This window comes from Syngnathus floridae, chromosome 19, assembly GCF_059516105.1.
Source record: "Syngnathus floridae isolate MCC-2025c chromosome 19, RoL_Sflo_1.0, whole genome shotgun sequence".
Lineage (NCBI taxonomy): Eukaryota > Metazoa > Chordata > Actinopteri > Syngnathiformes > Syngnathidae > Syngnathus > Syngnathus floridae.
The window spans coordinates 4,662,959-4,683,485 of record NC_142431.1 but is presented as its reverse complement, the minus strand read 5'-3'; the positions used below and the strand labels follow the sequence as shown (position 1 = coordinate 4,683,485).

At 40.4% G+C, this 20,527-nt stretch overlaps 1 protein-coding gene across 3 annotated transcripts; it reads right to left on the bottom strand.

Annotated features, from left to right (window-relative positions):
- Positions 1-752: 752 nt before the first annotated feature.
- LOC148381755 (kinesin-like protein KIF13B) lies at positions 753-20,104 on the bottom strand. Of its 3 annotated transcripts, XM_088360972.1 has the most exons (42): positions 19,966-20,103; positions 19,521-19,603; positions 18,422-18,515; positions 15,923-15,935; positions 15,771-15,831; positions 15,303-15,395; positions 14,210-14,390; positions 13,965-14,052; positions 13,714-13,848; positions 13,398-13,510; positions 13,083-13,194; positions 12,630-12,842; positions 11,902-12,012; positions 11,698-11,832; positions 11,491-11,621; positions 10,866-10,952; positions 10,581-10,771; positions 10,085-10,316; positions 9,838-10,000; positions 9,586-9,732; positions 9,239-9,388; positions 9,034-9,147; positions 8,764-8,937; positions 8,520-8,677; positions 8,188-8,320; positions 7,933-8,073; positions 7,740-7,769; positions 7,526-7,625; positions 7,201-7,327; positions 7,083-7,138; positions 6,882-7,000; positions 6,568-6,744; positions 6,367-6,459; positions 6,093-6,245; positions 5,948-6,025; positions 5,771-5,827; positions 5,234-5,327; positions 5,017-5,099; positions 3,689-3,751; positions 2,851-2,913; positions 1,556-2,735; positions 753-1,386 (listed from the first exon to the last, which is right to left on the bottom strand). In XM_088360972.1, the coding sequence occupies exons 2-42, from the start codon at positions 19,588-19,590 to the stop codon at positions 1,154-1,156; spliced, it is 5,946 nt and encodes a 1,981-aa protein (XP_088217098.1). In that variant the 5' UTR covers positions 19,591-19,603; positions 19,966-20,103; the 3' UTR covers positions 753-1,153. The 3 variants fall into 3 exon arrangements, with proteins under 3 accessions (XP_088217098.1, XP_088217097.1, XP_088217096.1); XM_088360971.1 differs by lacking the exon at positions 3,689-3,751 and having other exon boundaries at positions 19,966-20,104; XM_088360970.1 differs by lacking the exon at positions 5,771-5,827 and having other exon boundaries at positions 19,966-20,104.
- Positions 20,105-20,527: the final 423 nt, after the last annotated feature.

Below are 20,527 nucleotides of genomic sequence, written 5' to 3'. Positions count from 1 at the left end.
GGTACGTCAGGGTTTCCATGTTACAGGTCCCTCCTCCGTGTCCCCTGTAAAACGCCTCATCCGAATATAGCTCAGAAAAAGAGGACTGAATGCTGTTGTTTCAATCTCAAAAGCTATGTTATGTTCAATTTTATTGTATTGCCCATTTTGAAATTTAGTGCCTTTTTTGGACAGTAGACTGTTCTGTAATTAAGATGTAGTATATATACATTTTTGTACAGTTTCTTTGTTCATTTTTTTTAACTTGTGTTTATTTTTAGTATGATTATATATACTGTACAAGAGAATAAAGCTATATCACAGAAACCTTTGGATTTACTATTTTGTGTAAATAATCACGTGTTGCTTTATCGCAAATATTTATTCATTAAAAAAAAGTGTCTGCATTGGTCACTTTTTACTCATGATAGTACTTTAAATTATTGTAAATATTGACAATCGGGTTATGACTCGTTTTTTGTTGATATGGGTGAGGACAACAAATGTTAGCATGCAGTTAAAGGGGGGCAATGACTTGAAGGCTTCCTTGCCCATTTCTTCAGTAACTAAGGAATTTGTAAACAAAAAACAGCATGATTTTATCGCAATTTAAACATGAGTTATGTTGGATTATGTGAATTTAATGTTTTTATGGATTTTTATTTGTGACTTCAAATTGGATGCTCTGTGCTTTTAAATCTTTTAATTGCCCTCTGGGGATAAAACATGATTGTTTTGTATCAGAAAATGACAATTTATGTTATATCACAAAATCTGAGACTATTTTTTTATTTTTTTTAAATGACGTTAAAAAGCTTTGCACAATTGGTGACTTCCAAACAATCAAGGCACACAAAGATCAGTACGCCCCCCCCAAAAAAAACATTAAAAATGCTTAAAAGTAATTATAGAAAACATAACCCTAAAGCAGCAAACCTTTTCCATGAAGCCACCTTAAGATTCTAAATTCAGTATATAACTGTTAATGCAAAAACAGTTACTTACTTGGCATGTAGCATTACAAAGTGTTCAAGTGAACACATCCAGCATTGAATGAAAACTGGGAGAAATGGGTCATATCTCCACACGTAGAAAGACATTTAACATCAAATATGTGATGTAGAAAACACTTGCAAGCCAAATCTGCACATCTGAGGCTTCTCGTTCTCTCCTGTCAAGAATTTTTATGGTCTTCGGCAATATTGCGAGACGATGATGCACCTTTAGCCATAGCAGTGAGCGCCGCCAGGTTTGGAGCTGATCCGGACAAGTTGGCGCTGCGGCGCTTCTGTTGCTGTCGTCGGCGTTTGCCGGCACCCCGGGTCACCCTGTCCGGCCGGACTAGCACTCCGTAACCTGGATTGCAGTGGAAGTAGTGCTTCCCGCCTACGGAGCCGTCATTCTTTCCTGGTAAACGACACAAATATGATGACTACAAGGTCAAGATTAGTGCTTTTGTTTTTCTGGAAGGGGTGGAGTATTGCGAGGCACCGCTCTTGTCCTCTAAGAGGTTTTATGAATTCTAACTGGTCAATAAAACAAAAGGCAAATTTACTTTGGGACATTTTCTACTCACCTGCAGGTACCTCAAGTTCCACTCCCACCCACATGCCCTCAGCAAAGTCTGTGGGTCCCACGTAGCGCACGATGCCTTTTTTATTGGTCCCTACAGTGACAAATTCCCCTTCTTTTATCCAGTCGGGAAGAGTGACTGCGGAAGCTGCCTCGCCTTCCTCGCAATCTAAAATGAGCTCCAAGGGCTCTGCCAGATTAGAGTCCGATTTTGAAGAGGCGCCGGTGTCGGTCTGAACAGGCTCCCCGTCCGAGTCACCGAGTATCCGTTGGAAGGACTTGAGGTCTGATGACTGGACTTTCTGGATCTTGAAAGGCTTGACTGCTGCTGCAGATTCGGAGGGTTGCACGTTGGGTTCTGCTGAGGCGTCAAGGTTTTCTAGGTGGACCTTATCGCTGGATGTTGATATGGCAGGACCACTGGTGTTCTTCAAAGGGGATTTTTCCTGAGGACAAGCTAGTGGATCAGAATCCCCCAGTGGGACGATAGACGGTTCAGAGGACATTTGGGCAGGCTCTTCCAATTTGGATTGTTCATTCTTCTTTACCACTTCTTGAATTGCTTTAGTTGATTCTTTCGTATTCATTTGAACTTCTCCTGTCACAGAGGTCTTTGGTTTTGAGTCTGTTGGTTGTTGCACTTGGACTATAAATGAATTTGTCAGTGACAGCTCACTGTCTGATTGTGCCGATTCCATTGAGTGGTGTTCTAAATGCACTGTTGTTGGTGGAATGTCGGAGTCTACGCGTAGAGAAGGGGCTTCGACTTCCTGGACAAGAGATGGATTTGGTTTCTGTTGATTTAAATCAGATGAATTGTGATTTGGTTTGGACTGCGGTAGGTTGGTGTTTTCCGTAGCTACCTGGAAAAACTCTTGAGGTTCATATCCAGAGCCACCGTCAGATTCCAAGGAAAGTCTCTGTATCACTTTACTTTCTTCTTCATCTGTCACGGCCTCGTAGCTATCAGCTTTTTGGCCTGACGACGGAGGATGGTCCCAGCTCAACGTGTAGACGTCAGAAAGCGTCGCTGTGGAGATACTCGTTGAAATGTAACCGCTTGACGCTTCGCTCATGGAGCTCTGGGTGGAGTCTTCTGTCTCTGGGATGATTGGTGGGGGGAGAGGCACTAATCTGGGACTCTCCTGGTGGATGGCAGGAGGGCTGATTTCCTCAGGAGGAACCTAAAGGGTAACCATGGAAAAATATCAAAGTTATTGCAAAGCACTCAAGCAGAATTCTCCAATCTGCATTGACACATACAATCATCAGTCGTAAATAACGCACACTCCGACTTACTTGCCGATATGTGTTCATTCCCTCTTCAACACTGGCTGACTGCACCATGATACGAGGCACATTCTGCAACAGAGGAGCAATTTTAAAGACTTGACTTCTGTTTTTCCAACAGGTCTCTCGGTAGACTCATGAGTGGACTTCTATTTTAACCTCTCTCCACCTGCTCATGTTCGAAATGTCTTTCAAAGCGCATGCCCGAGCAATTTACCGCTGTGACAAAATCATGGATCAGGCATCAGTGAGCTGGTAATACCAAAATAGAGCCTGGGGAAGAAAGTTCATGTGTGATCAGTAAGACAGATAGTGAAATCACACAGCCTCAAAGAAATTGAAAGTGGGATAGCTAACCAGGCCATCTGTTTCATTATTTGAGGCCTGTGCTTTTCATCCATGTAATGAGGTCTGGATTTTCAAGTTTCACAAAAGAGAAACGTGTATTTAGTGTACTGATTAGCGGTGAAGATGGTGGTAGGAGACAAATATTTGTTTATCAGATCCCTCAAACAGACAATCACGCTAAAACAATCAGGATAATAGCAGTGTAATTATAATTGCACCCATGATCGTTCATCCAGTTCTCTTGTACTGCCACTCGACGTGAGTTGTTAGCTGATGAAATATTGTGCCATTGGCTTTTAAAATTATTTTTTTCCCCTCAATGAACACCATGAATAATATCACAATCTCAAAATCTGGAGCTTTTTTGGGGTGGAAGTCCTAAAAGTTATATTCTGAGGCAGCACACAAGCTGATAAAAGAATTTAATGCATTCATGGCAATCTGAGCAATCATTTTCCATGCAGCAGATGCGAACTAAGAACGAAGCAACACAACGTACATGGATAGTAGAGAGTAGGTCAAACACATCTATCCTGTCCTGCTGGGGCTCAGGACAGCCAACCTGAAAGTTGACACATGCAACACATCCAAGATGCCACTTTGAAATACTGCACAGCTAAAGCTGTCAATATCGAATATTTTTTTAGAATCGATTAGTCACTCAATGAATTGGACAAAACTTTATTTTCCATGTATTAGTCCCCACCTCTCATTTCCTGCTTATCATGTTTATCACACAAGAGCGATTAATGTTTTACTCACCAAACTGATTCAGTTAATTGTGCCGTTATACTTTTCCAAAGTAAAAGCAGACGTTTGCAAATGTCTGGTTTTGATTAAACGCAAAAGACAAACAACCTATTTGCATGAAAGAGAAACGAAAAAAATTGAATGAATGGATACTGTTGAAAAGCCGATATGAGAAGATTTGGACAGTTAAATATGGCTCAAAACGATTACTCGATTCCTAAAACAGCGGTCGATTAATTTGATAACCGATTACTTGTCAATTAACCGATTCATTTTGACAGCTCTATGTAAAGCGGAACCTACGCTACAACCAAACTCAAATGCTTATCAAGTTGTACGATATGGAATGTGACTTACGGCTGAATTACATTTCGTAAGACCAGTTTATTTCTTTACAGACTATTTTATTGTGTGTTTTACAACACAACCTGGTTAAAGTCTTAGGTGCCTCAACCACGACATTGGCAATCTTTGTTTCCACTGCACATGATTTCCTTGATTAGCTTCCCTCCGTGGGCCGTGGAGAGAAGCCACAAACTGTGGCTTAAGGTGCTCATCAGACAACAGGAGTGCTGTCGTGTTTTGTACCGCAGTGAAGAGCTTTGACTCGTGCTTCTCGATGGAACAAACATAACGTTCACCTGCTCCTAATTACCGCTCTTTTTACACAGTGTGCTCCTGTCTCATTGGGGGTTGTTTGGAACAAGCTTTCATGGCAAACAGCACATCATAAAACACATTATGCAACCCATCAATCATTTGCACCGTTAAGTGGTGCTACTTTGCATTTCTAAATAGCTCACGCTAAATTATAAAACTTGGTGGTACATGACTCAGTCATCAGGTTGACAGTGTGTTTCATTGGCCCCAACTAATGCATTGCCTTTTTTTTTTTTGGTCGAAATACCTAGGATCAAGAATTATAGTGAGTGAATTATAGTATCCATTTTTCCCCTCTCTGATATTGGTCAGTAAATTCTAAAGTAACGTTTCCACAATATATTTTATATCTTGAATGTGGTGATGAACTTGAAATCCCAAATTAAAGAGTAAAATAAATCCCGAACTGGAGACTACCTGTTGATGGACAGTCGCCTGTTCTTCACTATCTTCTTTTCCACCAGAAATCAATGACTTCAGGAGATTAGGAACAGCCTTCACTGAAAAAAGACAAGATAGAAGAGAGCCTAAAAACGTGTTGTAGAAAAGCTAACAAAAGGTTGGTAGAGAAGAGGTGATAAGAACCAATGAAGGACAATTTGCCATTACAAGAAGCTCATTTGCTAAGTCGCACCTGCGTCTGGGGTCAGGCTGTGCGATATGGAGCTGGGCAATGTGCGCCTGGACTGAGCAGAAGCAGCAGAGAGGTCCTGGTGACTCTCCCAACCCTGCACAGACACAAACAGTTTGCTATGGGTGACCTGCAAGCACCACATTGGCTACACTTGCTCAATATTGTGCTGATACCAAGATCTTTTAAAAGAAAAGGACCTTTAGGACCCGGAGGAGATTTAACCTTTTATTTTTCCCAATGCATTTCAATGGGTGTCAATAATAATTCGATTTTGGCTATTTGTGGGTCGGGCCAGTCACAAATTACTCACCAGATCGACTGTATAGTAAATTAACAAATTGTTGAAATCGATCGGCTCAATCATCTGTTCGAATCAATGATTGGTTATCAGTAAGTCGCTGATTTGTGATTAGCTCCAAAACCCTGTTAGTGTAAAGCCTATTGAAAACATTGCGAGCAAGTAAGAGAAATTTCAATGCGGAAGCCTTTCAAGAACAACAAAAATACTAGGTGAAGCTGAAGTACAATGCTTCTCACCTTGAAGTCACCGAGTTTATGAGTTGAAGAGAACACATCCAGATTGCCGACTGAGAGCTGGGTGGAGAATTGCAGGCGCAGCACGTGGTAGACTTAGTGACAGTGGTTAAGGCCAAGGGTGAGGAGAACCACAAGAGGGCCATTAAGATGTTAGTTACTCAGAGATGCCTCACTTACCCGATTAACGTTTGGCGAGCTGAGGCAGCGCCTGGGAACTTTCCCTCTGAGTGCTAGTTGCTCCCTCACTGTTACCTCCTATGCATAAATGTTAAGTTAGGCAGGCAGTCCATTTATACGCAGTGTAGTCACTCCACGCCACAACCTGTCGCAATTTGTCTAGAGTGAGGATGTTCTCCACAGCCAGGACGCTACGCAGGTATTTCTCGATAGCTGCCTCACTGTCGCCTGACTGGTCATCATCTGTGCTAGCGGCTAATCGGGCCAGCATCTCTCGGTCTTCTGGCCCGTGGAAATCCTGAGGGAGCAAAGGTATTATTTGTGATATAAATACGTTATCAGCTCTCATTAGCATGCATTTTAATTTTCAGGGAAGAATATTCTGGGTCTATATAAAATGCTATAATGCAGACACTTACTCCTGGTATGTTTGAGACAATTTCAAAGGTGACACCACATCCTGGGATGGTGCTGCGCTGGGACATCCTCTTCAGAAGGCTCTGAGCAAAACCCTACATCACCAACACAAATACAGTGAATAAGGGTTCTACAATAAGTTCTTAAATTAGAAATGTTGATGTAAATCTGCTGACAAAAAAACAACAACAAAAAAAGCTTACCTTTTTCCCAGTGACATTGACACAAATGCGTTTCCTCAGAATCAGTTGCATGTGGGCAGGGTGGCTCAACTCAACCACGACACGGACCGTGAGGTAGATCCTCTGCTCACCAGATGCCACACGGCTGAGCTCAGGGCAATCGTGTACTGTTGAATCCCAGGATGCCTCCACCTTTACCTAGACAACACACCAGAGAAAATGTACAAATGCTTTCATCAAATATTAATTAAACCCCTTAGTAATTTATTACTCTTCGATCACACTGAAAAAACAACAACAGTTTTGCAGAACAGAACTGGTGCATGTCACCTTACTTCTGAATCGTCATGTTTGACAATGTGAAGGTCAAAGAAGTCATCTTCATATTCCCCAGCAAGATATGCATCGACACCCCCGGCGAGAGGGGCAGAAAGGTTCGACTGGAAATCATCAGCTACAGACCAAACCATTAAAGAAGTGAATTCGCTATTAATTCAGTGAACGACAATGTTGTTGGAAGATTTAAAGACACAAACCACTGAGATCCAGAAACAGGACAGGAATGTGTGTTTCCATCCCTGGTACAGGAACTCTATAAGAGAAAAGTACCATTGTTTGGTTGTATTGAATAAACCACCAATAAGACACACACACCTTTCAACTGGTGCTCCAGGAATGCCACTGCCAGCTGACGGCACCAAAACGGCATTGCGTTCTTCAGTGAGTGTCAGACGGCACTCCAGCAGCTGAGACTCCCTTTCTAAATCGTCTTCGGACTTATCTGTATGCACAAACACAAGCGAAATCACAGTTTAGTAATGAGAGAGCGGAGATAATGTGAGTGTTTCTACTGGTAACTTGAAATGTCTTGTCAATTAAAATTACAACAACAAAAAAAGTTGATGTGCTGCTCATTGGTAGTAGAAGTGGGAAGATTCACTCTTCTATAAAACAAAGGAGTGTTTTACTACATGGGTACCTTGTTTGGACACGATTTTCTGCAACTGCTGGTCTAGATACTCCTGACGCTGAGTGAGTGCGGCCAGCCACTGTTCCCGCATTCTTTCCAAATCCTCTTCCTTCACAAAAATACATCAGAAATAGCCTTTTTGATGTTCTGCTCACCAAGAAAAACTTTCATGGGTTAGCCAAAAACATTAGCTAATCTGTAAGAGCAAACTTTGAGCACTTACTTGGTAACTGTCCATTTCTTCATCCCTAGCCTGAAAATACATATTTTTAGATCAATTCTTAAATATAAATAATGAACAGCGGACGTGCAGATGGAAGGGGACGTTGCTTGGCACGTCACTAAAGATCAACTCAGTTGCCCTCTTCCTAAAATAATGCTAATACTGTGCTATTAAAATGATCATCTTCCCTTACCAGCATTGAGTCCCTGCCTTTCGGTGTATTTTGGACCTTGACGTCTCCAATGGACACAGAGAGGATAGAGATGGAGATAAGTGGCATTGTGCCAGAGTCTGGCACGGAGTGCAACTCCACCTGGACTCGGCGAGACTGGCCCTGAATGGCAAGGTTTCACAAGAGTAGTTTTGGCATAGTGAGTTAAAGACATGTCTGAGATGAATTTTTCAGACCACTATGACACCGAAACGAACCTTTTCAAACAATACACACCTGCCTAAGCTGAAAAATTCCTCCAGTCCTTACGTCTTTTGCAGGAAGAATTTCGACGGGTGTGAACTGCCCTGCATCATTTAGCTCCATGAGCTGCACCCACAGCTCCACTCGCCGAGTCACCTCGCTCCACCTGCCAAGATGGAGGCAAAAGGGAAAAACTAAAAAAAAACATTTCTAATAAATGTAATCCTCCATCCATTTGCTACTTCAACATGAGAAGTGTGTAGGTATATGAAAACTGAAATTATTATCAAGTGTAATCCCTTTCCTGAATTTTGGACTTCTCAAAGTAATTTATTAACGAATGTAATAATGGTGTGCTTGTAAACCTCTCTCTGAGTGAACGGGTTTTGGCTTGAATTACACCAAGGTCCCACAGTGCCAAGTTCCTCCGATGGCTGTCCTGTTTGTGACCATACACTCCGATAGCCACTGCACCCTCAGACAAATACTCCAAAAAGTCCTCTGACACTGGCACTGAAAATTCCTAAAAAAAAAAAAAAAAATCAAAACGAAGTTTAAATTAACCATTTCATAATAATCCAATTTTGATTTAGGCTTCACTTTCGTCACCTTGGAGCTGTCAAAAATAACGGTGCACTGAGGGTCTTTGGAAGCAGAGGGTGAGGGGGCCCGCCCTAATTCCGGAGGAATGAACATTGGCTCTGTCTGTCCACAAAAGTGATACTGGCAGAAGACGAAGTTAGACAGGTGACGAGGAAGACTGGTAGCCTGAAGGACTTTCACCTGAGGAGATAAAAGGATGTTTATTCATTTGCTCATTCCAAACAATTTGCATCAAGACACACCTCTCACCACGTGAGAGAGTTCTCAAGTTCTCACCACGCAGTTCAGTTTACGCTCTTGTGCATCTCCATCAGTGCTACTTTGTATTGAACCTTCTCCGTCTGAGCTTTCTATTTCTCGCCATACCTCCACATGAAGTCGGCCCGCCACCTGAAGGACAGACGTACTGTAGTTCTTGTTTTTGGCAACAGATTTAAATGTCTGACTGGAAAATAAGAAAACACAATCCGGAGTGTCCTACCTCTCCCTTCTGGTTGATGATGGGAACTGCATACTGCAGTTTTACATCATAGAACAGGCATGCCAGGAAAACATTGGCCACTCCAATCAGACTGTGGTTTTCCTGCTCATCAAAAAATGGGTCGGCTCGTTTGAAATAAGACCGCATCAGCTGTGTTAAAAAAAAAAAAAAAAAGGTTTATTTATTTTTAACAACACTCCGCTGGGAGTAAAATGTATTATACATTTTCCATTTTGACTTTACATGGACTTGAACCACACGAGTGAGATTCATTGAGCCTCTTGAACTAAATCGCTTTCGATGTGTACTGTGCGTCTAAGCACCGTGGATTCACTCTTCTGACTCACAGGGTTGTCTTCATCATAGTCTTTCCATTCTTGGTAAAGATCCCTCATATCCACCAGCCTGTTTTCCATCTTCTCCATTGCCCAGATCTGCTTCCCTCTCCCTTTACGCCGAACCTGAATGGCCGGCTCGCTCAGCACCACATCACGCTATTAAAAAAAATGATAATAATTAATGTTGGTCTATGATGCACCCCCACATTTTATGGCTATTTTGGACAGGTTTCTTAACAAATACAAATTAAATTATCATACCTTCCTGTTGGCATCCAGATTGGCAGCTGGTATCTGCAAAGTCACTAGGTACTCTGTCCTTTTGTTCAGTTCCTCTGCAATAAAGCAGGCCTCCTGAGCTAGAAGGTTGGCACGAACGATCTGCTCCTTTAGACGTCGAAGGCTTCGAGTAATCATAGCCTCTCTTGATGACAAAAGCATACAATGTTTGTGGATTTTATTCAATTAATATTCAAAATAAAATAAATCCACATTGAGCTGCTCTCACCTGTCTTCACTCCAGCGCCTCATACGTTTGTGGGGAACTAGTGATGTTCCAGTGGCAGCAGTACTATTTGGTAAGCCCGACAAGTCGAGGAGATGGGGCGATTTCTCTGGGTTGAGCCGCAGACGAAGCTGCTGCAGCTCTTGTTCGTACATTTGCCTCTGCCGCTCCAGGGCGCAGCGTTTCTCTTCCTCATGTTGCCTCTCAAGGGTCTGTAACACTGACTGCAAGGGGTCTGAGAAGGTACAACCAAAGTTGAGGACATTATCAATAACTTCATGTACGATGTAAAAGTCAGATACTGCAATTGCTATATTCAGAGTAGAGTATAGTACACTACTGCACATTGAAGCTTCAGTCTAATTAAGTTACTGTTGGCTGTCCGTGTTATAATAAATTAAAATGACTTTTTGTTGATAAATAAAAAGGTTGTATTTAGTTTGATGTAGTGGTTTCATGCTGACCCAAATCTAACAAGAAGCCGAGCCATGTCACTCACCGTTAATGGCCATTCCTTTCATCATGACTTCAGCTTGAGCAAATTCAAAGCCCACTTCACTAGAAACATCGCTGGATGCATCAAGGTCCACCTCCAGTTGCTCCGTACTTAAGTAGGTTTTTACTTTAGCTCTTCCCTCCTCCTCCTCCTCCTCACCCCCGGCATGGACCAAATGCTTGGGTAGATTGATCCTGTTGGAGTGCAAAGTGGATGTGAGCAGGTAAAAAACAAGAGGAAGATAAAGCATATTACATTTGTAAAGTAAATAAATTATTTTAAACCAACCTGAAGAAATGGTTGTTTCCCCACAAGATCCGGTCTCCGTGATGAAGGTGCACTGGACCAGTGACCATGGTGCCATTCACCCATGTCCTTCAGGAGAGAGAACTTTATCAACTATCACGTTTTAATCATCTCTTTCGCACTATTAACGCCTGGCACAACAATTGGGGTGATTTGAAGTTGCCGCTGGATGATTCTTCACTTGCTGAAACAGCACTTCATCTTTAAGTCGCAAAATTACACTTGTCAATTTAATTTACGGATCCATGTATTGTACAGTCAGTGACATCACCAAAAATTTTATAAGATGGCAAAATTCAGAGTAAATAGTTCACAAAAAAGTACTTGACTAATTTTACGCAACAGACCCACCCCTTCAAACTTATTAAACAAAATATTTCATGTTTCCTGTAAACAATAAGAAACAATAATTTAAATAAATCAGGAAGTAAAAAATGAGGTATTGACCAACATAAAAACAACATTCAGAGAATAATAAAAACAAGATGTAAACAAATAAACACTTAATAAACACTGTTCTTTAAACACTTAAATGCCATTAAAACTATATCCGATTACTAAATTAATCAATGGAATAATCAATAGAAAAAGCTATTCTATTACATACCGAGCATTACGGTGAGGCGTGAGCACCACACCGTCGTTTTGGGTGATATCGATGATGCAGTGCTCGGCTTGGATGGCCATCCCACACAGTTGGATGTCCTGTGAGTTGGATGAGCCCACACGCGTGTGCTCCTACATAGTGTGTAGCAAACATGATATACATATTAGTCAGGGTTGTATGTTGTACGTGTCTGCGTGTGTCCAGCACCTTTAGATAGTAGACCAGCAGTTCATTGAGGGCAGGGTCAGCATTCAAGTTGACCAGGAAGCACTTGTCATCCAATACTCTGATGCCAGACGACTGCAGGGAAATACCCAAACTCTCCAGCTGCCTCTGACGCTCCTACAGAAGAAAATATTTATTAATGCCAGAATTATACAAATTCTTATTTCTTGTGCAACGAGAGCATACTTGTGCAATAGACTCAGTTTTCCTGAGTTTCTCCTCCCAAGTCACCGTCATCTCTTGGATTAGTTTCTCGGACTCCTCCAGCCTCTCCTTCAGCTCAGGGGCCTTCATAGACTGAAAGCATGATTTCATTTTAATTCATTTTTCTGACTGTAGTCTGTTAAGGGGAAAAAAAAAATCAATATGCTGTATATACACGCAAAAAAAATTATTAGTAGAATAAATAAAATAAAAAATAAATCATAATTTAGCACGTCTGCCTCATTTATATTTTGATGCATAATATTTCAGAGCAATCACGCAATCTCTGTACTTTTCACCAAGACTTGAGCACTTGTGAAGAGGTACTGAGCAATCTGTGCCAGTTGTCTCAAGTTCGTCTTAAGTGATTTCACTTAAGACAAACCTGAGACAACTAGAGTATGTTTGAGCTCCTTCTGGATTTAGGTCAAGGCTTGAAAAAATTAAAAAAGACAGTTTAGGTGTACCCCCAAAATTCTGCTATTCGACTCCAAAAAAGCTTTCTAACACTGAGCAGCACATTTAGCTCCAGAATGCCTTGAAATCTAACTAATGTTTCATAATGTGTGTTTTGGAAAATTCTCACTGATGGAAGGATGCCACTAATTTTGTCCATGTGTGTACATTTCATTACAGCCATTCACAAAACATTGTAGTTAGTTACCAAATGATTTGTTTTCAATTAAACTTAAGTCAAACAGCAAGAAAACCTCAGCCTCTGTGAGCTGCTCCTTCAGTTTCTCTACTTCCTCTCGCAGCTCCCTGATAATTCTGGCATTGGGGTCTTCGTTGACCACAGCGTGGTTGACAATGCTTTTGGCCCGGTCAGCATAACGCAGGGTGGACAGAGTCTCGTCATAATTGTCTGCTGCTGGGCTGATCGTGGCCACCATGGCCGTGCGGCTGTTCCCCCCCAAACTGTCCTGCAGTTACAGACACCGCATCGTCAACACCAGTAGCAACATTTATGAATCAAATATGGAAAAACAAGAACTGCAACAAACTACATTTTCAAGTAGAGAAGAAAAAAAATAAAACAGAGACAAAACCAAATGCACATGCAGTAAAAATCTGTTATTTTATGGCACATTTTTTTTAAAGAAAAATTCACATCTGAGCATTAAAATAAGTAAAGAATTTGTCTGTGATTTTTCTCTAAATACCTTGAGCAGCCAGGTGAGCACAGAGTCCCTGTAAGGAACAAACTTGCTCCTGTTCCTTCCTGCACCTTGATCGGCCAAGGCTGAGATCACCAAACCCAATGTGCTAAGAGATCTAGAAGGAGACAGAAGTGAGAGAGGGTCACTGCATGAAAATATTGGAAAATTTGAAGAAAATGGGAAATTTGAAGCCAATCAAACTAAGCTTGACCGAATAAATTTTAGAAGATGAGAATGTTTTAATTCAAAAGCAAATGAGATCATTCCATCCCATTTAAGATATGAGCATAAGTGGCACTGCTGTTGCAGTTCTCTCACTTGTTAATGTTGCTGCCTTCTTTCAGCCTTTCACCAGCTGCCCCAGTCTTTGCTGCACGCTCACTTCCTGCCAGGTCCACCAGACTGAGCTTGCTTACCTTCTCTCCACGTGTCTAATACACAACAGCACAGGGAAACAAACCAGTTACAATGCACTGTTAAAATATTCAAGCATTTGAAAAAGAGAATCAAACTTATGTGCAATACTGAATAATCAAAAATGAGCATCTACGTATATTCATGGCCAAAGTGAAATGGAGGAAGTGCTGAAGAAGTTTGACTTTTTAGCTGGTTTAGCTGAGTGTCTGCATCTCACCCCTGATTGTAGGTCCATTAGAGTATGAGTGAGTATGATGTTAAACACAGCATGAGATCGGCTGCTCTCTTCATTCATGTTTGTGGAGGCCACGGTGCGAGATTTATTTCCCTCTGACATCAGAGATTCAACGTCCTGCCAAAATCAAGACAAACAACTATGACTGTTTTAGTACGTCTTCAGAGAAGCAATATTCTCATGATAAGAAAAATGATCTAAAAGGAAACCACACTTGCTAACCGCTGCTTTACCTTGTAGCTAGCCACAGCCAGACGTGACAGCCCATCAACATAAGGTCCTAAAACGTTGTGCTCCCTTACCCTTAGTGCTTGACGGTTTCTACAAATACAAATAATAGTATCGTTGAAAGGTGCGCCTTTCCAAATACAATACAACACTCCCTTAAGTGATACATGTGTGACACACACACGTAATATATTTGAGAAAAAAGATGTGGTGTTCAAGTCCTGTCATTGGAGTCATTGGTTTTCCTCACCCTTTAGGGTCGAGCAGGTCTCGGACTTTCTCATTGTAAATCTCCATGTAGGAGACTTCCACAGTGAAGCTCTCTCCCTCTCGAGCCTCCTGCATGGTCCTGGAGAACAAGGAGCTGCAGAGGCGAGGAATCAGACCAGGCTGCTCTGCTGACCCCATCATGGTGTAAGACTTGCCGGAGCCTGAACGTACACAGTTAATGTCACAGTCCACATTTGGAATGTAAGGAAAACGTTTTATACTTGTCTTTTCAGCATTTTATTTGGATGTTTTTGTTTTTTTATATTGAAATTGACGACATACTTTTATAGTTGCCTGCAAAGTCATTTCTGAAGATACATTTAACGGCAGTTAGACGCATGTGCAGTATGAATAGAGCACCGTGGTGGAGCTGGAGTAAGGTGTTTGATTTTGCCATTTGAATGCACTCTTAAAAGCCAGAATTGCTTCTGTTGCTGTGTGCCCAGTGAACCAGTGTTAGACTTGGCTATCTTTGCTGTGCTCAAGCATGCTTGATGACGGCCACTTGTAATGTTTGACTATTATACATTGGATGGGCACATATAATTGCTACACACTGTGGACTAGTTATTTGAAATGAAACAAAACATTGCTTTAGTGCGGTTGCTGGCTGAGAAATGGGGAAATGTGTCGAATCATGCTTCAGTATTATAAGAGACCATTCGTCCAGTCTGACAGCACAGAAAGGCAGTAGTGATACAAAAATAACCTACAGGAGTTATATTACACTCCAGTAAAACCTTTACTGCTATCAACACAATAATAGTCTCTGGATCAATTGTAATACCCATTTTATTTATTATTTTGTTATTTATCCTTTTATAAATTTGGGACTTGTATTCTTGCACTCTTGTACGCTGCTGTGACAAGTAAATTTCCCCGCTGTGGGATGAATAAAGTTCTATCATCATCATAAAGTTCGATCAAGTGAGATACTTTTTGGTTCATTTAGCACATTTTACATACTCTCCTTTACATTTTAAGGAAATACCCTAACCCACCTTTAATTGCATTTTTCCTCATCTAAGAAATAAAAAAAACAAATTTTCCTCATGGGGTTATAGAGTACTTACCTGTTTGCCCATAAGCAAAGATGCAAGCATTGTAGCCCATAAAGGCATTGTCTAGCAAACTCTCCCCAAGGCACTGGAACACGACTTCTTGACCTGTAAGCACGTAAATAAACAAATAACATGGAAAATCGTCACTTGTATTTCGTATAATACAATACAAACTTCTAATTTCAAAGGTAACGAGGAGGAGCGCTCACAACAACGATTATCATGTATGTTTTCCAGAGAATTTGTCTGAAATTTTTGTGACCTGATGATACAAAGACAGCTGAAAATAGAAATGGTGCATTTTTCTACCCTTTATTTTTGCAGTTAACCACGTGACTACATCCTAGCAGTAAAACAGTGCATTTCTTTTCCCTCACTCCATAAATAGTTCAGAGCTCAGCCAACATTCTGTGATGAGATAAGTATAAGAAATGAGTCACCAGGCACTCGAGCTAAAAACAGAACTGATAAAAAGCAAACCTGCAAACTTGTCTTTCTGGGTTTCATCCATGGACCAGAAACAGTGATCATAAGCAAAAACCTGAGGGAAAAAAAAAAACGTCACGGAAGGGATTAACATTTTCATAGCTACTTAGTTATTGAAAGGGGACATATTTTGATTTAATACTAACCTTTGGCTGATTCCTGAAAGACAAGAAAGAAGAGACAGAAAAGATTAGATCTCAATTTAAAGAAAACAAGATTAGATTGAACTAACTTTCATATTAATGCTCAGCCTGATGAATGTTACTCATTTTCATGTAAATTTCTTTTGAATTGTCACAATATGGTTTGTTGGAATGTCAGTTACTGTGTGATTTTTAATCTATACTTTGACAGCCATTAAGACTAGTGAATTTAATTTCCTTAAAAAGCTTCTACTTTATACAAACATGGTTGACAAAAGATATTTGAAAAGATTGTCTTGTACATGTGATAACGCTTTGGAACATGCTTGTCCTCACATTATCAGTCTAGAAAAAAAAAAGCCATTGCGGTAAAACAGCAACTACCATCACAATTTTAATAACATATTTTAAGATTAAACATACTTTTCAACAGCAGAATTCCAATTTTGGTTCTATTTGAATGTGCAACGCCACCTACTAAATTGAGCATCGAGTAGTGTACATTAGACACATTCTGAGTGTACTACAGAAAAAAAAGTACAACAAAGAGTCTTTAAGCAAGCAGACATATCAATTTAGGGGTTTAAAAGACGAACGGCCAAAGTTGCCCTGGCCACATATTGGCTAAAACAAGGCCTCTCTGTGTGAGATTTGCTGGCCCGTGAAAGAGCAACATTAAGTCCTGTCCTCTCCTGGGCTGGCAAGGACATTCCTAAGATAACTTGTAGTGAATCCCAGCTCCAAGGAGTCACCAAAGGAGAAGGAGGAGGAAGGTACGGGTGGTGACTAACCATGTGGAGGCCAATGCTCCATTATGATCAACTCAGCTAACCCAGATGACTCCAACAGGACATTCCAGGACCACTTTGTCGGACGACAACGTACTTAAAATGGAGCTTCCGAGTTGCGATAGGACAGGTTGTGATCAAATAAACAGATTTTTGAAATCCTTCAAAGAAGTTCTTATCAAAAGCATACCGAGATAAGAGAGAACAATTATAGTTCCATTTCTAGTACGCTTGTCCTCAAGGGATGATAAACATAACAGCCTAACTTCAAGGGCAGCTTCCAGCACATCCAGTAACAAAAAATTGTTAAAGAATGCAAATTTAGAGTCACCGTCACTACTTATAGGTGGCCTCCTAAGTTATGAAAGCAGTAAGAGGGTCTGCATTAATCTCTCCCGTCTGACAAAACCTATATTGGTAGCTAGCTGTGAGTACCAAGGGTGCTGTAACATATTAACATCCCCTGAGGCTTATGCAGCAAATTCAACTCAAGCTGTCAAGCAGCAAGCTGACAAAGCACAAACCTTGGAAAAGTGGCTACTCAGTGACTTGCCTTATAACCCAAGCACTATTTGACACATATTTTGCGACGAATGACAAATGAGATGCTAATTAGGAGGTCCGTTCAGTGTTTTGATTAAAATCTTGCTCTTCTGTTTCTGTATGACCCTTTGTGGAAGTCGGAAGAGAGCTGGTAAAACCTGTTCACATCATGCCCGAAGGGGAAAAGACGGAGCTGAAGCATGTTAGGGCAGAAGGGACACACAAATAAAAATGCATTGCGTGGCTATTTTTCCAAGACGCATCTCTCTTTCAATAAAATGGGCTTTCATAGACAAAATCCCATCGACAGGCTTGTTTATCAAACAAGGTACCTGACAACCTGTCAAAATCCTGCAGAAACGTCCATTTGACTCTGATTAACTGCCAGGCTGGAACTTGGGGATAGAAAACAAAAAATAGATTTTGCTGGCCACTGTATTAGGTACACATACACATACAGACAGAGGATCATTCACACTATGAATGTGCAAAAAAACGATACCAGGTTTTGATAGCTGTTGGATACATTGTTTCACAAAATCGATTTTCGCAAATGCTGCCGATACCAGTCACTATAGCGCCCTCTTTTGGCTCTTTTATAATTTGCCATTGACATGCATGGCTGACAATGTTTTTAGAAGTCAACTACATTCATAACAAACCTTAAATTCCCATTAAGATGTTACTATACGTATGTTTATGAGGTTATATTTAGGGGTGCCCATAAAAAAATTATCTTATTCTATGATCTATTGGGAACGAGGTCAGTCAAAGCACAATTTGCATTATTTGAATTTTCAAATCAAACAAAGGCAAATGAAAATAGTCACCAGATCCATATATGCTTTTGTATTAAATTTGGAGAAGATAATTTTTTTTTTTCTTTCTTTACAAACAAGACTGGGCAGTAGGCGACACGCCCTTTGTAAAGAGAAGCATGACTAGGAAGGACTTGTGTAGGTGGGGGATATGAGTCTTCTCCACCAAACATTGGCTGTTAACCAGACAGGCTGGTTACAGCCTGTATGTCGTGCTGCCAGTGCCGAGAAAAAGTGGAAATTCCTTTTGTATTCAGAAAAAAAATCCATATCTGAGTTAGGTACATCAAACCAACAACTGCATGCATATGAAATCAAATGTTTCAAAACCCAAGCATTTTTTTCCCACTTACCGGGGGTCTCCTTTGCTCAAAGTCACAATGGCAGGATTCAATATTGTCTGGTTCCCTTCCATTTCAACCACACATTTTGTAGCAAGGTCTTTTTCTGGAAAGATGCATATTAAACATTTTAAAACTGTGACAAAGTATAACTGTCTTTTGACAGTAACACTGTTTATAACATCAACTGACCACTGCTCAAGGTCAAAAGTCAGCATAATATTCCAATGCAGTCACAAGCACTACTGTGACTTTCAAACAACAGATATTCCTTAATCCTTAGGTATAGGATTTCAACCTTAATATTAAGTGCCTTCAAAGGTGCACATAAATCGTGATTTTGCTGGACAAGATAGCCAACCTCACCACTAGCATTTGCACGTTGTGCAGCTGTTTTATTTAACTCAACTTTATTAACAAAGCAGTTTAAACACATTATGGTTGCTTTCAAAATTATTTTTTTAAAGAATTTTGCATAACATTGAGTATTAACTACATAACTATGAAGGTTCAACTGAGCACTACTGCTTCCATGAATTAATTATGATGCAGTTAGTGCTTTGGGAACAACAAGTCAGAAAATATGACAAAAAAATATTGATAATTGTTTTCCAAAATGAAATCTGATGTTTGCAAAAGTCTTATTGTGCTTCAAAAACAAACAGTAATTAATCTACCTTCAAGAAGGGAAGGATGACATAAATTTGAGAATATTTTCTTTTCAGAGGTTGAAAGTTGTTCATTTTCTACAGCGAGGAATTGAGAGCTCTAACAGGTCTGAGTGGCTCAAGCAAACTGCAATATGCATTCATACATGTTTATTTATGTTTCAATTTGCTGGATTTCCGAGTTCAATATAGATTTCTGTCATTTTCTACGTAAATAAGTCACGTTGGGGTGTAAAATCAACATTCTGTACTTGCCTTTATTTTAATTCAATCTACAAATATTTTTCAAATAACAAGAAAGAAAACAAACAAATCCCTCAATTTAGACGAAGAGAAAATAATTGAAATTGCCGACTGGACCTGTACAAAACATGCCTGTAAATCTTCGGGGGACATAAAATCATGAATACGTACTGGCTGTGTGACATTTTAGTATAGCTCACCTCTTCTGCTCATTGGTCGCACACGAACAGCGACTTTTACGTTCGAGTCATTGAGCTTGTTGTCTTCCATGATGCCGTCTAACCTATTAAACAAAAAAATTATTTGACAATTTCGAAATTTTCTAAGGGGTGCCACCAGGCAGGTACATGCCTGGGAGCTCTTCTGTATGTCAAACCACGTTGTCAGCAATTTAAAAAAAAGAATAAATTACACCCCACGAAGGACTAAGTTAATAAAATAAAAGCGTCACCAATATAGCGCACACAACTAAAGACTATTGTAGAAGTACAGTTCAACAGCCATTTTAAGTTAGCCAAGGACGCTAACGACAGCTTCACAGGAACACAAGCAACTATTTTTACACATAATTAGTTCATTTGAACGAAACTGACTGTGTTCCGCCACCATACCTTGATATTTGAAAGTTTGATAAAAGTCACTTACGGTGGTCCACGGGGTATTGCGTGGGCTCGTCCACCTGTTGTATTTCCTGAAAATTCCCGTAGAGTTTCAAGCCATGTCACCTCGCAGCTCAAGGGATTACTGCAGTGAGATTTAGCCGGCGAACAAGTTGCCAGTTGGTAACTGATCTATAAACCACCTGTTCAGCTTCACGTGGATCATTCGACGACGACTCGGTCGGTCCTTGTAATATACAAATCTGTTATTTACCTTCTCGACGACGTTGACGCACAAACCGTGAGAAACACGCGACTTGTCACCATAATGTAGAGAAACGTTTTTATTTTATGTGGCTATATATAAATATATACATTAGGTATGAACAAAAAAAAAGTGTTTCAAGACAGCTGACAATTTTGAAATGTATTAATGAGATGGAGTTGTGGGTGCGTCACACGTCACAGCAAATTCTAAGGAAAATATGCAAATTAAGATTAAATTATAATTTTCGTATCTTTCTGCCTACTAGAATGAATCTGTGATAGAAAAGATGCAACGCAGTGTCTTACAGGTGAATTGATATGTAAAACTCGATCATTTCTGG